This window comes from Aulostomus chinensis, chromosome 14, assembly GCF_037954235.1.
Source record: "Aulostomus chinensis isolate RoL2024-O1b breed Wild chromosome 14, RoL_Achi_v1.0, whole genome shotgun sequence".
NCBI lineage: Eukaryota > Metazoa > Chordata > Actinopteri > Syngnathiformes > Aulostomidae > Aulostomus > Aulostomus chinensis.
Genome location: NC_141333.1, coordinates 25,190,195 through 25,207,263, shown reverse-complemented (window position 1 = coordinate 25,207,263; position 17,069 = coordinate 25,190,195). Strand labels below are relative to the sequence as shown.

General features: G+C 43.1%; 1 protein-coding gene across 2 annotated transcripts in view; it reads left to right on the top strand.

Moving 5' to 3' along the window:
* sned1 (sushi, nidogen and EGF-like domains 1) overlaps positions 1–17,069 on the top strand; it is a 29,989-nt gene that overhangs the window by 9,418 nt on the left and 3,502 nt on the right. For both annotated transcript variants that reach the window (XM_086225026.1, XM_086225025.1), the window contains 27 exons: positions 1,844–2,131; positions 2,431–2,571; positions 2,734–2,896; positions 3,208–3,333; positions 3,570–3,683; positions 4,035–4,148; positions 5,359–5,472; positions 6,339–6,380; positions 6,459–6,566; positions 7,945–8,037; positions 8,150–8,284; positions 8,618–8,737; positions 8,964–9,080; positions 9,188–9,331; positions 9,645–9,818; positions 9,945–10,058; positions 10,242–10,355; positions 10,448–10,561; positions 10,645–10,761; positions 10,857–11,144; positions 11,229–11,412; positions 11,620–11,732; positions 13,846–14,124; positions 15,062–15,203; positions 15,285–15,367; positions 16,067–16,165; positions 16,444–16,560. In XM_086225026.1, the coding sequence (XP_086081152.1) occupies positions 1,844–2,131; positions 2,431–2,571; positions 2,734–2,896; positions 3,208–3,333; positions 3,570–3,683; positions 4,035–4,148; positions 5,359–5,472; positions 6,339–6,380; positions 6,459–6,566; positions 7,945–8,037; positions 8,150–8,284; positions 8,618–8,737; positions 8,964–9,080; positions 9,188–9,331; positions 9,645–9,818; positions 9,945–10,058; positions 10,242–10,355; positions 10,448–10,561; positions 10,645–10,761; positions 10,857–11,144; positions 11,229–11,412; positions 11,620–11,732; positions 13,846–14,124; positions 15,062–15,203; positions 15,285–15,367; positions 16,067–16,165; positions 16,444–16,560 (3,757 nt within the window). The remainder of the gene's footprint in view (positions 1–1,843; positions 2,132–2,430; positions 2,572–2,733; positions 2,897–3,207; positions 3,334–3,569; positions 3,684–4,034; positions 4,149–5,358; positions 5,473–6,338; positions 6,381–6,458; positions 6,567–7,944; positions 8,038–8,149; positions 8,285–8,617; positions 8,738–8,963; positions 9,081–9,187; positions 9,332–9,644; positions 9,819–9,944; positions 10,059–10,241; positions 10,356–10,447; positions 10,562–10,644; positions 10,762–10,856; positions 11,145–11,228; positions 11,413–11,619; positions 11,733–13,845; positions 14,125–15,061; positions 15,204–15,284; positions 15,368–16,066; positions 16,166–16,443; positions 16,561–17,069) is intronic.

Sequence of the window (17,069 nt, the reverse complement as noted above, 5' to 3'; positions counted from 1 at the left end):
GAACATTTACCAGATTGTCAATATGTCAGCAGCTTATTCGCTCCCAGTTTTATTCATCTCTTTTAGAAACTTCATCTCTCTTCCTAACCTTCGCCCACAAAGTCAACAAGCCAATTTAGTTTCTGTACATTTGATCTTCTCTTCATAGATCTGTGTTTTTCTGCAATTTTGATTTTTATTGTCTTGGACTGTGGCTGAATTCTTATATAGATATATATCATTTGTCCCATGAATTGCCTTGGTTCTGTTGTTTTTAGCCTGTTATCCTGACTTTGGTTTATCAGAATCAGATAAATTTCATTTATCCCGGTTGGGCAATTCAGTTCAACAGCTCATAAATAAATAAGATGAATAAATTCTCAGCATAACAAACAGCAATATTACTATTTTTGATTCCAATTTCAAAGTTGCACTTGGAGTTGCCCTGCTATGGGCAGGTCTTCGGTGAATGCGCCCTTAATTGACGGGTTTCTAGTTTACGAACAGTATTGGGTGCACATCAGGGGTAGAAATGGCTTTAACAGCCTCACAAGGCTATGGTCAATCTTTGAAATAAATGCAGATTTTGCACTGTGTTGCTGTTGACTGTAATAAAAGGCAGAAGGTTAAATATTTCGGGATGTCCAGGACTTTAAAAGGTTTGGGAACCACTGGTTAAGTGTATAAAATGACAAGACTTAAAAAAAAAAAATGCTCACCGTAATTTCTCGAAGCCCATTGTGAGACGTTGAAAATCATCCTTTTGTCTAAAACTCAGACTCATTTTCAGTGAAAAATTGACGCAAAAGCTGCAAAAATTTAATTTTTATCTTATATTAACAACTTGTGTGTGTAATGTTTATGGTGTTCGTGGAAATGAACATGCGGGGAGCTGGGCTCTGAAGCCCTCATCTTTGTAGAACTTTCTTGTCATTCAGCTTTACTTTTTTTTGGTTCAACAAACTGACTGACAAACCCATTTTACAGCACCCTTTCCAGCACCAAGCAACAGTGAGACATTAGCAACTAGTTGGTGAACACAATGGAGCAGTTAGCAGCTAAGAAGCCAGGGGCTGATGGAGGCCAACACTAGAGTACATGTGTTTGTTAGCCAGGACAAATGAATATGACTCTGGCTCTGGGTCTGTTTACTCACATATTTTCCATATAAATCTCATGAGGTGATAATATGCTGCTTCAAGCTTGTTGCTCTGCACTAATGTGGCCACAAAAAAAAATCTATTCCACTTCAAGAGCATTGCTGATGAATCTAACAAGATGGTACAAGAGAATGTGGGTTCTTTTTTGTTAAAAGGTGTTAAAAGGTGACTTTTATATTAATAAATTTAAGATGACTTAGTAATTGATATAGCGATATGCCAGTCACTGACATCTTTACATAGGAAGTTGATATTTACAAATGCAATGCTGCTGTGCTGACCAAACATTTCTCACAGAGGAGACAGTGTGTAGACAAGCGGATGAGGATTTAATTTATTTGGTTGCTTTACTGTTGGCAGGCATCTGTGGATTGAAAAGCTGTAAAAATCCTTCCTGGTGCAATGACTTTGCAGCTGCTTGGGCAGCCGAAAACCCGGTTTTCTCAGCTTCTGTCATTTCATGGAATAAAGGTAGCGTCTGTTTGCTACATGGGAAGTGCAAACATCCGCTATGGGAGCATCCGCTGCCCCTTGCCGCTGCTTGGCCCATGAGGTTAGAATACCTCTGTTTGTCCACTTTGCCTCCCCGCCTCAGCACTTCTGCTCTCACACATACAGGCTAATCCTGTGAACAAGTTATACTGGATTCATCTTAACTAAATATATTAGTGTGTGATTAATATCACTCACACTCTGATCCGCAGGTTAACAACAATGGCCTTGTATCTTTCCTGAGGGAAGTGTCTCAGTTCACTCCTGTAGCTTTTCCAATCGCTGGAGACAGGAGGGTTGTGGCGCCGTTCTGGGCTGATGTGGACAACCGGCGGGCGGGGAAAGTCTTCTATAGAGAGAGCCAGGAGCCTTCCATCCTGAGGAGGGCTGCAGGCGATGTCAGGAAGTACTTTTCAGAGTTTCCCAACTTCAACGCAACGTGGGTCCTCATCTCTACATGGCACCAAGTTACTTTCTTTGGTGGCAACGCCCTCACTCCGGTATAGACATCTAACCATACTGCTATCCTGCTGCCATATCATCATCTTTAGGGCCAACATAGTTGTCACCTTTATTGTTTGTTTTCATGTAACATCTGGTTAGAAAACACAGTTTCTATTGCTATATGCAAATTAATTGTTCCTGTGTTCCAACACAGACAAGTCCAGAAATATTTTTGGTCTGACTGAGATTTAACATTTGTAGCATCGATATGAGGAATCTGTCAGTTACATGCATTGTTACAAAATTTCCTGGAAATTAGGAAATGGTTTAACCAAGCCTGTTCCTCTCTATGCAGGTAAATACTTTCCAAGTGGTGCTCATAACAGATGGAGAGCTTTCCTTCACTATATTCCAGTACAATAACATCACTTGGACCACAGGCATGCATGCCAGCAGTGGAGGAAACCTGGCTGGACTTGGTGGGATTGCAGCGCAGGTAAGATCACATGGCTATTTGCTCACGGGGACAGTGGAATGTGGCGTGTACAGTATGATTTGCCTCATGTGAAGATAGATTTTTTTTCCTTTCTTGAAAATGTTGTAGTGTGTAATTCAGTGGTCTTATGGGAAGTCTGCCTCCTTGTTACTCTCCTCCCAGGCAGGTTTCAATGCTGGCGATGGCAAGCGCTATTTTAACATCCCTGGCTCTCGTACGGCTGATGTGGTAAACGTTGAGGGAACCACCAATGTGGGCTACCCAGGCAGATGGGTCTTCCGCATCGACGATGCTAATGTGGAAGTGGGCGGTTGCAATAATTCAGGTGAGAGAACTGCATCAGTTTGTGGCTCTTTTGATTTCCCTGGTTCCTATCCCTCTCAGCAAGAGGGTCCCGGGTTTAAGCTCCAACCCTTCCAGGTTCTCTGTGTGGGGAGTTTGCATGTTCTCCTGGTGCCTGTAATGGTTTCCACCAGAATAACAGTCCTTTCCAAGGAAACAGCTTAAAGATCCTGGAGTTGTTCCTTGAGCCCTGTTGCTCCCGGCTCTGTTGCGAAAGTGTGATGATACCGATGATACTTTTTTAAAATTTTATTGATGTACAATGATAATGCCAACCTCCTCCTCTTACAACAGCTTCGGTGTGCCCACACCTGCGACCGTGTCAGAATGGAGGTCAGTGCATCGATGACTGTATCACAGGCAATCCCTCCTTCACCTGCTCCTGCTTGGCAGGCTTCACAGGTCGACGATGCCAGATCAGTGAGTTATGGTTGATGCCGCTTCCTTCTCTGCTGTGCCTGAATGAATACTTATCTATCCATGAGCGGCCTGAAGAAAAAAAAAAAATCAGCTTTTTGGCCTGCCAAGTGGACATCCGAATAATACCTGTATCAACTTCTCCTGAGACATTACCTTCCTACTCAACCTTTGCTGGCCAGATGGTTTCTTTCTAATTAAAAGTGTCATATGACCCCTTTGTGTCCCTGTCTCTGTAGATGTCGACGAGTGTGCCTCATATCCGTGCCAGAATGGAGGGACTTGTCAAGACCAGATTAATCGTTTCACCTGTCACTGTCCTGCGGGATACACTGGGATGCAATGTGAAACAGGTACAATGGAATGCTGTCTACCATAATTACTGTACATTTCAAGTTCTTCACTTTTCTATCCTGTCCTCTACATGCACTGTATAGGCTGGAAAAACTCATGAATGAAAGTATCTTTTGCCCCATTAAGTACTTTCCACACACACATAAAAGGATTTTAGGATATGTTGGTCCAGCCTCTCTGGAGCTTTGGTGCCTATTCCCACAGTCCAGCCTGTGGAGATGTATCAAACCTCTTCTAATACCTTTCACCGCCAGCAGCACATACTTGTAGAGTGAGGGGAGCACTGTGGTGGATATATTAATCAGCTGAGTAAATATTCCTTGAGCTGTGTGTGTTTGTGTGTCTTGCAGACATTGACGAGTGCAAAGACAGCCCGTGCCTCAACAACGCGCTGTGTGTACAAGGTGCTGGCAGTTACACCTGTGTGTGTGAACCAGGTTACACAGGCGTTCTGTGTGAGACAGGTGAGCGGGGGTTTTCACAGTCCGGGGGGAAGGAAGGCATCTCCCTCCAGAGGAAATATTTTCCTCTGCTTTCTACATCAAACTCAGTCTTTTGGCAGATGGTTTGTCCATGTTTTATCTGCCAGTGCACTTAGACGTATGGGTGCAAGTGGAGGTTATGTTTGAATTGAATTCCAAACAACTCCTTTTTTTTGGAGCAGGTCACATAATGCTGCAATGAACCATACTGAGAGGGTTCACTGAGGTCAGGGGGGTGCAAAAACACTCACTAATTGTTTTTGTCTTGTGATGGTTTGTTGATGAAACTTGAACCCAGAGTGTGGTGAGATTATCAGGCCCTGCATAGTTCATTAATCCCTGTTTCTACACAAATCCAGATTACTCTTTTTACTGCTGAGTTGTTTTGACACCCTGGTGAAACTCTACGCCTGATAATTGTTCTGTGCTCTTCATCCAGCATGATGTCTTAAATAATCTCTTGGTTGAATGAAACATGTCATACTGGAAAGTACTCAGAGAGGACATACCTCCCCCAAGGGGAACTTTCTTGCCTGGTCACTAGTTAGAGGTGCAGGATGGGATGGTCCTCAGCCCTGCCAACAGCAGTTTCACATGAGGGAACGGACCAATGCTTTCACTGTGGTGCAAAAATCACTTACTACATCCACTAGGTGGTGCTAGAGCACACTCACTTACTATGCAGTGTGTTGATGTTCATCACATGAAGAGACTGTAATTTTAATGCAATAAAAAGGATGTTTGTTACATCAACCTTTGCTTCTTGTGACCACTAGGTGGTGCTATGACTGACTTAAATTCAGCTTGTAGATATCTTCAGGATTGGACTCTAATCAACCAAGTAAAGTTTGGGGACAAAATATACAAAGTAGCCACCTCGCCTCCACTATTAATGAAAGCTCAGGTTCTCAGAAACCCATCACCAAGTTTTTAAAACATTTGAGATCAAATTTGCAATTGAGCTGGTTGACCCACTAGGTGGAGTACATCAAAGTGTCACAAATGATGTAATTTTCTCTTGCCAAAAGGTGGTGCTATGACTGACTGACCCTAAGTTTAATGGCTTCTTTCTACCCCCATACTGCACCCCTCCTCCAAATTCAGTCTAAAGTGGCATCATGCTTTTTGCATAATAATGAAAGCAAGACTTCTTTGGTGGGGATAACTCAGGAACTTGTGTTTTATCCTTCAGAAATAAACAAATGCCAGTCACAGCCCTGTCTGAACGGAGGAGTGTGTGTCAATGAAGGGACCAACTTCACTTGTATTTGTCCGGCTGCCTTCACTGGAGTCCTCTGTGAGACAGGTGACCTCGTCAAGTTGATTTATTGAATAGTTCTTTTTAGGAAATACCTGTAAGTCCTGATTCCTCTTTTCAGATTGCTGCAGGTGCAATAAGGCTTTTCCAACCAGGATAAGGTGTTTTGTTTTGTTTTTTTAAAGGGAAAAGAACATTCACATAGTAGATAGTCGTCTATCAAAGTAACATTTCCCGTGTCTGTTGTAACACGTTACGTGTTTTTAAAGGGTACATTTGCTCAAATTACAAAAAAGGATTACGTGTTTTAAGAAGCCAAAGCACATTGATATTGAGATTTGATCAAACCAGTAAATATGCAATCAGTAATTGCCTGATTTGTGTTTTTTTTTTTTTAAGTAAGGATCTGTTACCAATAGAATTGTGACCAAATAATCTTAAAACAATTCAAAAACAGTCTTGTCAGCGCACTCGTTGTGGACACGGTAGTCATGGTGTGTGATGTAACTGTTTCCTAATGACTTTAACTAGATCCTGAGTCCTGGTATCAGTATTTAGTGCACATACAATGTACAATATATATCATATCATAGTTTAAAGGTCTATTCATTTTATTTTTTTAGTCCGTTTTATCTCCTATGCAAGCCCTTTTCCATCAGGCCTACTTTTTTCTGTCTTCAATAAAGCCTTTCGATAGTCAGATTTTTGTATTATAAACAGGACAATTTTTCCTCCTTTTGAAATTTCAAATGTAACGTTCCTGCTGTCCTCTGTGGGCATCCTGCTGTTGCGTGTACTCACATGACCTAACTATTTCTAGCACTGCTAACTACTGTGCTCCAGTGCTAGTTTTGAAAATGTTAGAATTTAGATGAATTGACCTTTAAAAGCTCTTCCTTATCCTCCTCGCTCAGAGCTGGCGGTGCTTCATGTCAATTCAACTGAAAACAAAACAGGTAAAAGCAAAAGATTTGACCAAAATATTCAGGTGGGATCAGCCTCTCTCAGTGCACCCTGTCCTGCTTCTCTTGTAGCCTTGTGTGAAGAGGAAGACTGCTCCGAACACCAAATATGCGAAGACACCAGCCCAGGAACCTACAACTGTAGCTGCGCTCCAGGATACTATGGTGACAAGTGTGAAGGTATCGTCCACATGGCCAGCTGAGACTTAGTGCCGGCAGCTGTGCAGGTAGAGAGCAGACTGGGGTATGTGAAGAGGAGCTGTGCTATCCCACAGGAATTTGGACCACTGCCCTGGAAGAGGCTGCTGTGATGATGGATTATTGTAATTATCAGAACTGACACGGCCTCGCCCAGTTTACTACGGGAACCCGGGAACACCAGTTGCTTGATGTTGAGAATAATTGTTTTATGGCACATTTTATTAGTTTACCAACAAGAGGAAGTGCTTTGTCTAGACTTAAACAGGCCTCTTTATGAGTCAAAGCCGCTCTTTGGTATTCAGGTCATTTCTTCAGACAGAGCTGTTGAAATATGCATGCTTCCACACCGCTACTTGCTTCTCTGGAAGTTGGCCATAGCGCCACACCACACATTCAAGCACAGCTGCTGCTTGCATAACCAAAGGGCAATTTGAACAAAAATATTTAAGATCATCCCAACCTAATGCCTCATACCTTCCTTTCATGAGTGCATTTCATGTGTAATGTCTGTATGATATTATGTGTCCTTTTTAATTCTGAAGCCAGTGTTCCTGTGAGAGGTTAGCGTCACATTCTGATAGCAGTTGCTGGTAGTTTATTTCCCCGCCAAAAGCTCTTAAATAGTATTTGAGCTATTGCAAATGCATGCTACTTCTCACCCTTGAGCTGAAATAACTATCAGTGCTTATATAGGCTCTCTTAAATCACCCAAATACTTTCCTGCCTGGCTCACTTGGAAGCCACAGTGGAAAAAGGCGCTTGATCCTCCAAGGAAGAGAAAGTGAGTGGGACACAGAAGTGCCTAATCAGGCCCCTCAGATCAAAGGGCCGGGGCTGCACAGGTGGCCAATGAAAGTGGCTCTTGCAAATTAACAATCCATTAATTGCCCTCAGGGTTTTACATTTTGGTCACAAAATATGCTCCATATCATCAGAAAAATTATACCCTCCACCGAGCTCCTGGGACTTCAAAGGGGAACCATTTAGCAGTGATACGGCCACTTCCTTTGATCCGCTGCTGCAATTAGGAAGGAGAGGAAAATAAAAACATTCTTACAATTTGTACAGAGCGGATGTGCAGCGTGCTGACTGGTAATCTTCTGGTCCTGTGAACTTTGTTGGAAAAGATTAGGGAAAGAGAAATGACAGCGAATCAATACACAGTTTACAGTATAGCAGATGAAAGACGCTCAGCATCTGGTACACATGTTGACCATTTATACCTCCTGCCTGTGTTTACACGTAGGCCAATACTGAAAACGTAACATAATTCAAGTTCTTGCTTTCAAGTAACTTGAGCATGCTTTCCAGCTTTGAGCGTCTCACACACACTCTCTGTCTCTTGCTGTGTTTGCAGAGGAATGTCTTTGCCAGAATGGGGGTGTCTGTGTGGACATCAATGGGACATGTGAATGCCCCACAGGCTACACAGGTCTATACTGTCAGTTTGGTACGTGTGATACAACATATATACAGTCCTGCTTGCCTTAGAGGACCTTTTGATGCTGCTGTGAGATCACACATATCACACCAAATGTCATATCCCTGGTCTCTCCTTACAGAAGTGACTCAAACGCCATGCATTAACGGCAGGCCGTGTCCGGATGGAGGTCCTTGTTTGGAGTATGGAGGGGCCTACCTGTGTACTTGTCAGACTGGTGGAGTAGACCTAGACCATAAAGACTTCTACCCTTATGGTAAGAGCCTACAGCACCAACCTCAATAGCAGGTCACTTTGCAGCAATGTGTCATTGCATGGGCTGCTGGTTACTATAGCAACAAACACATTTTTAAACAGACTGGTCTTGACAAGTGTCACTTTCCATTTAAGGTGGAATTTGTTGTTAACCTTTACGACATGGAGAGAACTTAAAAAGGATTTTGCTGGATAATGTTTTTCTATTTAATCTGCTCATAAAATGACACATAACCTGTGATTTTCTGTTTTAATCCAAGCCTCCGTGCTTGAATACTTGAATCAATTTGCCAGTGCAATGGAACACAGTCAAGTCTCGGTGTATGTTTTTCAGTACAGCCCCGATCGGTCTGTGACTCTTCTCCGTGTCTGAATGGGGGCTACTGCTACGAGCGGGACGGGGGCTACACCTGCGAATGCAAATACGGATACTGGGGGAAACACTGCGAGAAAGGTAGCATCACTGAGTTGAACTGGTATCTCTCAGACTCCAAACTTTAATGCACCAGGAAACATGCCATCACTCGCTTCAACTATGCAGAGAGGCACATGATCACTTGTATTTATGACTGAGTTATGAACTAACCTCTTGAGATATGACTTTGCAGAGATTTATTCTGCAAGGTTGGTATTTGGTATCTGCTGTGGAATCTACTTCCCCTGTCCCTCTCTCTCTCCAGTTAGACTCAATACTTGTGCTTCTGGTCCCTGCCGTAACGGAGGCTCCTGTAAGGAAGAGTCTGGGACCTATCGCTGTGTGTGTCCGTACAGATTCACTGGAAAGCACTGTGAAGTGGGTGAGTGAGGCCTACATTTTTCTTCTTGATACACAAACCTTTTCTTATGTATTCAGAAACATGGAGCAAATTATCTGAAAAATAATTCTTTGCTCTATTTCTCCCAGGAAAGCCTGATCCATGTTCCTCTAGTCCCTGCCTAAATGGTGGGACGTGCTTTCACTACATCGGGAAGTATAAATGTGAATGCACCGAGGAGTTCAGCGGCAGACACTGTGAGATAAACAGGAGCTCACCACATACATCTGCAGGTAAGCAGACACACCACCCAGTAATAACCATGTGCGATTAGACCAGCTCAAGCTGGAGTATCCTGAGCCTCTCCACCTGAAATAAACTTAGCCGTGTAGCTGCACTGAAAGTCCCTAAATACAGATATAGAACAGAAATACTCTATATAAAGACCTGATGATTCATGTCAGCACACGCTTCTCAACAGCACACAAGAGGTAATTTTAGCCTGAATGCAGCTCTGTTGCTACTATATCCTGAATGTGCCTCAGACATTTAAGCCCCAGTGTTGGTGGGCTTTTAATAATCAACATGTTTGTATTCATATATCAGAGGTGGGCTGTGGGACGCCTCCACAAGTCCAGCATGCCGAGGTCCAGTTTTCCTCCACAACACCGGGCTCTGTGGCTGTTTACATCTGCCACTCAGGCTTCACGCCGGTGCCCAGAGCCACCCAGAGCATTTGTGGTATTCAGGGAGACTGGAGCCAGCCACCCAACTGTGAGGGTCTGTTACACACACTAACACATGGACACACACTCAGAGCACCACTTCTAATGATTCCCCAAAAGAGCCCTCATAAATAACATAGTCGTTGAGCTTATGTTGAATCTGTGTTTCCAATCATTGCAGAGCTTAATGAGTGCTTGTCACAGCCTTGTCTTAATGGGGGAACATGCCAGGACCAGGGAACCTCCTACCTGTGTACATGTCATGATGGCTTCAGCGGAGACCGATGTCAGACAGGTAAAACAAACCTGCCTTTCATATTATGTTCTATGGAGCACCAAAGGGAGGCTCCGTAGAACATGAAATACATTTTATTTTCTTGTGCTCACCAGAAATGTTTTCATGCACACCTGAAATGGCAACAGATATTTTTTGGTGGCCACCAGTTTCAGAATTTATGTTTGTATTTCATCTCTGAAGATTTGAATGAATGCCTGTCGGAACCCTGCAAGAACGGGGGAACATGCGAGAACCAGCCTGGATCCTACTTGTGTCATTGCCTGCAAGGTTTCAAAGGCCGTAACTGTGAAATAGGTGAAGTGTCTGTACTCATGACAAAATATACTGAAGATCATACATGCTTATAGTCAGATTCTAAATTTGTATGTGTAAATATCTCTGTGCAGAGCAGGACGGGTGTGAGCCCAACCCCTGTCTAAATGGAGGTGTGTGTCGGGGTCACAGGCGGAATTATCTGTGCATGTGCAAAGACGGCTTCTTTGGGGACAAATGCCAGATGTGTAAGTAGCTTTGCGCACTGGTTCATACAACCTTTTATGACGTTAACACATAGTTGCAAGTGCTTGACTTTGTCACACCCTAGTGGAGGACCCATGTGTACTGCATCCTTGTGGAAACCGTGGTGACTGCAGGAGTGACAGGAGAGGGAACTACAACTGTGTTTGCAGACCAGGACACACTGGCAAAGACTGTGAGAGAGGTGAGCATCAGCAGTCATGTGTCATCCCCTGTCCTGCTGCGGAGACTACTTCATCAGTTCACGACTTTGACATGTGAAGTTGCCACTGTTCCCAGACCTGCTTCCTCCCTCTGGTCTCCATGTGCTGCGTGTGGAGGAGAACGAGGTGGAGCTGCGTTGGGATGAGCCAGAACAATCCCAAAGCCAACTCAGTGGATTTGCTGTTACCTATGCACCTCTCGGCCGCAGCAATCGGAAAATCGACCTGCTGGACAGACAGCAATTCACCCATGTAATGCGTGGGCTCGTGCCTGGGCTTTTGTACAATATCTCCACCTTTTCCATCAAACGCAACACCAACACCGATGACATCAGCCAGCCTGCCACTGCACTAATACGCACTCGTGAGCGCGACCTTTGACACAGTATTAGACATAATCTTTTCTTTGAATGCATGTTCCATATGTAAGTGTGTGTTTCTGCACCAGGACCACGGCGAGTGGAGCAGCTGCAGGTGGTGAATGTGTCTTCCTCTCAGGTCTGGCTGCGTTGGTTGGTTAAGGTAGCTCGCCACGCACTTGTCAGCCGTATACGTGTATCTCTGTTGCCTTCAGATGGGAGTGAGGCTCAGACCGCCGTACTCAATGCCAGCACCACCGAGCACATGTTCAGGTAATCTCCAAGTCCTATGTGGAAAGGTGCAGCATCATTTGTGTCCACAGATTTCTGGTTGTCTGAGCATTATGGGCAGTATACAATTTAACCAACAGAGGGCAGTATTTCATCACTTTTACGAAGCTGCTACCAAAGTCCACAAGCATAGTGATTTGTTTAACTAGTGCATTTTTTTTTTTTTGTTCACATCTTTTGGTTCTGCAGTGCTTTACTTCCTGCTCAGATGTACGCAGTAGATGTGTTGACTCAAAGTGGAATCAGACCGGATGAGTTTCCCTCCACAAGCCACTCAGCTGGACCACTGCAGTTCTGGACAAGTGGGTTTCTCCTCATCATTCAGCAGCTACTACAAGTGCTCAGCACTTGCAAGCCTGGAATAATGCTCACACCATTAATCCCCTCTTAGATACCAGCATGTCAGCATTTCCATTGGATCACGTTTCACTTATCTCTGCATGTCGACAGGGATTAGACACAAGGATTTATGCAAAAGGGGGAAAGCAGTGAAAAGGATGTTATTCCTGTAGATATTCAAACTACATAAAGTTTGGAAGAATATTAAAATTGATTATTTGTACTAACAAGCTAACATTAGGCTGAAGTGCACACGCAGAACATTTGAAAGGACCTAGTTATTTGTATTGTATTTATTTACTTTCTGAGCTCCAGTCTTTGTATCAGGGATAGGTAGTGTTGGATTTCACCAAAATATTTCAAATATATGATTAGATTAGAATTAACCAATCAGCCATAATAATTTGAGGTCTTTTTTTTGTTGGCCCTGGCCTGTTACAAGTATGAGGGTGGGCCTCAAAGAAGAGAAATTTGAGAACTACAGATTTAAACAAATGAGTTAAGTTTGCCAGGCTTCTGTACTCTTACAGTGAGCTTTCACCACCTTAACACCAATCATATATTTCATATCAAATTGTTGTTCATGGTCATTTTTAACGGCTGCATGGTGGTGCCGTGGTCAGCATTGCCGCCTCACAGCAAGAAGGTTCCTGGTTCAAGTCCCAGCTCTGGCATGGGATCTTTCTGTGTGAGTTTCCATGTTCTCCCTGTTCCTGTGTGGGTTCTCTCTGGTACTCCAGCTTCCTCCACAGTCCAAAGACATCAAGAGGGGACGAGGCTGATTGATACTCTAAATTGACCGTAGGTGTGAGTGTGAACAGTTGTCTGTCTCTATGTGTTGGCCCTGCCATGGACTGGTGACCTGTTCAGGGTGAACCCTGCCTCTCGCCTGTAGATGCTGGGATAGGCTCCACCCCCCCATGACCCTTAATAGGAACAAGCGGAAGAAAATCGATGGATGGTTGTTTTTAATGCTATGTGTTGAAGCCAAAGAAAACTTATTTTTCTATTTTAAGTGATGGATTTTTTTTTTTGTGGGCGGCACGGTGGTGCAGTGGTCAGCACTGTCGCCTCACAGCAAGAAGGTTCCAGGTTCGAGCCCCGGCTCAGGCACGGGATCTTTCTGTGTGGAGTCTCCATGTTCTCCCTGTTCCTGTGTGGGTTCTCTCTGGTACTCCAGCTTCCTCCACAGTCCAAAGACATCAAGAGGGGACGAGGCTGATTGATACTCTAAATTGACTGTAGGTGTGAATGTGAGTGTGAATGGTTGTTTGTCTCTATGTGTTGGCCCTGTGATGGACTGGCGACCTGTCCAGGGTGAACCCTGCCTCTCTCCTGAAGGCTGCTGGGATAGGCTCCAGCCCCCGCAACCCTTAACAGAAATAAGCAGAAGACAATGGATGGATGGATGGATTTTATTTTGCATCTGTAATAAGCAGCAGCTGACAAGCCAAAACAACAAATTATTTGAAGTCAGATGAGATGATATAAATGAAGTGAAAAACTAGACAAGTGTAAGCATTTGTTCAGTCTTTGACCACAGCAGGAAGTAATAAATCAGTCTACCTGGCGTTCATTCTGTTCCTGCTCCTCCTTTAATTCCTGTGGATGTTTTTACTTTTTCATGACATCATTTTCACATGAGTAAATAGGAATTGGTTGCTTGTGCTTATAAGTTCTTGCATCATGATGTTTAATGTGCTGTCATATATATATATATATATATATATATATATATATATATATATATATATATGCATATGTATTTTCTCATCTATCTGCTTTAATATGCTAAAATCAAGTCTGCTGCTTGTTTTGGGGTTAAAAGCTGCTGGTTTTACATGCTCATACTCATAACATATCATAACCCCCTGAACTAAACCATTCCACCAGTTAAGTTGCTCCTTTAATATTCTATAAATTGCACAGCGATGAGAGCTGTTCTGACTGTGATACACATGAGGTTGGGAAGGAATTGCTTTAAACTTAGAAAGCACCAGTGAAGCAGCTGAGATTGAATATTCTTTCAAATATCCATGCACCAAATCTGTTACCATCTCCATGTGTTTCCCTCAGGGCCTCTTCCCCCACAGAACCTCTCCCTGTCACATGTGACCACTAACTCAGCTCTGATCACCTGGAGCCGCCACCCGAGACACATCCCAGATGGCTTTGTGGTCAACGTGACCCGAGGGTTGAACACCAGGAGTCGCTTCCTGCCCAATGGGAAATTAGGATCATATACGCTCCGTGAACTGACGCCAGGACAGCACTACTACGTGGCGCTTACATCCGTCAAGACCACAGGGGAGGAGCAAATCCACAGCAAGCCTCAACACTTGGCCTTCACCACCTGTGAGGGTCCACTTTGTTTATTTCTGTTTAATTTGTATTGGTGTAAAAGTGGAACAAAACAGCTGTGGGAGTCAAAATAAGAGGGTCAAGTTTGCATTAACACATGCAGTTACAGGATGAGAGACACCAAAACCTTTACAGGTATGCTGACTTTGATATCAGTTCCCAAACTATACTTTTTATACAGATTAAGATCCCTTTTAGCGAAATGAAAACAACATTACACATTACATCACAAATATTTCCTTAGTTTTCAACTCCCTGACATTTTCACACATAAAAAACTATTTTGTAACCTGAAATTATCAGCCAGTTTACTGTTCAGTAAACTTGTTTGACTATTTCAGCTCTTAAGTTTGATGTTTCAGCATGTTGGCATCTTTCAATTCAAAGCAGGTTTCACAAGTTTTTAAAAGACAATGTGAAACTTGGACATTTACTCCTCAGATATTGAAGGACGAAGCATTTTTTGAAGCTTGATAATAAGGATGTACGACAGTCGATTTTTTGCTGATGTCTGATTTGTCCGTATTATTTACAAATTATTTTCCTGACCTTTCATATTTACTAATGTTGATATCATCTGGTTAAAACAAAAGCACTCGTCAACATTGTGAATTTGAAAAAAGTAAAGTTTTACTTGACTTCCAAAACATTTGGAAGTGCCCATAAATCATATATGTGCCACCTTGTCTCCAAAGAGACTTGAGTCAAACAACCAATTTATGAAATATTTACCATTATCTGCAGATACTGATTACATGCTGATAATGTCATGCGTCTCTACTCGGTAGTGCTGAAGCAAGGAAGGTAGCATAAAAATACGGAAATTTCCAGAAGGCTGATAAAATTTGCCCTCTCGTAAAACGTCAACTTTCATGTGATTGCAAATGAGCAAATTATAAATCAAACCCCCTCCATGTTTCCTTTCTCCCAGTGCCAATGGAGGCAAGATCAGGGAGACGAGAGAGGCCAGCAGTGACGGGACAGGGGGCTCAGGTCAGACGCACTGTTACTCCGTCTCAGCCTCAGGATCTCGGAACTACCGCAGACACAGAAAACTCGGAGGAGCTACCCAGGTACGAGTCATGACACGTGCACGATGATGGTTTTGACCTGGTGATTTAACTTGTGATGCGAAGATGTTCTTTCTGTTTCAGATACACAGAACTAATTGACAGACGGGGAAAGATAACAGCCAAGTTCACAAATTTGCCAAGAAAAGCCATTCGACATCGCACTAGTAAGTACAAAACTTTAGTAAAGATACAGCTCAACACTTTCATTCATCATGTGCAGTATTTCAGCCCAGAATCTCGTGCTTCATGTTAGCCACCTAATAGTGTCGTTATTCAGTTTGTAAGAGCAAGTAGGATATTGCTATATTAACATCAACACATCGAATCAGTTCTGATTTGCTCAAGATGTCTTGGAAAAAAAAGATATATTTCTCCTTATCTTGATGCATATGGATTAAATTAGGTCATGACATTGTAAACATGTGTTCTAGCCTGTCTTGGTGAAGAGTAGGTGGTCCTCAAATATAAACTGGGCTGCTCTGTCACCCAAACAGACCCACAGGTTATCTGACAGATATTGGAGTATGTATTTAACTTTCAGCTATAAATCATAATTGTATTAATCGATGTGATCATTTCCACTTTTTAAACTGCCCCGTGCAGATATTTATATCTTGTAGCCTTTTCGGAGAAACAATTGCATTTGTCAGATGTCATCTTATGCTGTAGAAGTTGTGCTTTCTCATTGAAGGTTATCACTCTTCATCGTGTGATATGATTTTGATTGTGCTGTCAAATAAGTTGTTTCATTGTTTTAGGTTCAGATGGTCTGATTTGAACCCCCTTTGCTGTAGTTGTCCTGTTGTCTTTCACCCATTCTTTTTTGTGGGCCGATTCGTGACCGTTACTGTTTTGCCTTGCAGAACCTGAACCGCCGATTAGATTAGAGAGGATGGAAGAGACAACAAACAAAATTAGCCTTGCACTAGAGGTTCAAGAGGAAGGTTTACGAGCAAAGCCTGGTAGGTGTTTTGCAGTTTGCTCCAATAGATAAATGATCTGCCGTTGTAACTTATTCTAGCTGGTGTGTCAGATACTCAATTAACGGACCACCAAAGTGCTTATTAGAAAGATAAATCATAACATGCAGGATGGTTAAGTGTTGTAAAAAGTGGAAGTGAAGGAGCTGGAGGCTGTCAACACGTGGTATCAGCTGTAGATAATGTGGAGTAATGGTGTGAAACTTGAGACCCAGACTAGTTTTGTGTTGTGGATGTTGAAGGCAGCTGTTGTCTTTCAGAGGTGCCCCAAGACTGCCGCAGCCTGCCCTGCCAGAACGGCGGAACGTGCACAAATGGAGGCGACTCCTTCATCTGCGACTGTGCAGCGGGGTTCAAGGGCAGGCAGTGTGAACTGTGTAAGTCCCCACCTCCACTACCACTATTCCCACCACACACACACACACACATGCACGCAGGGGAAGGGTTCAGGAAAAGTTGGTCACATTATTTTTGCAAATGAGCAAAAATACAGGATATTTATTCATCCTGCTGTTTTTAGAACAGGGATTTTGAAACATTCTTTAGTCATTCAGACCAGTTTCAGGCAGTTGAACAGTGAAGTATCCATGTAAATCCATTTTTCCAAGATCAGTACCTGCTTAGTCTTAGCAGGGCCTTGGTGGTTTGGAGCCAAGACATGGGGCACTCGTATGTAAATGATTTATTTCAAACAATAAAGCCTTGTGCGTCTTGACAAGAGTCTGCAGGCATGCTCACAGCTCTTTGACTGTTCACAGAGATATGCTAGTATGCTAATGCTGCAGGCTTATTGTTTACCATACAAATCATCCATGTTGATTTGTTAGCATGATAAAAGTTTCATCATCTCAGTACAATACACAGACACTGAGCTATGCTAATGTTA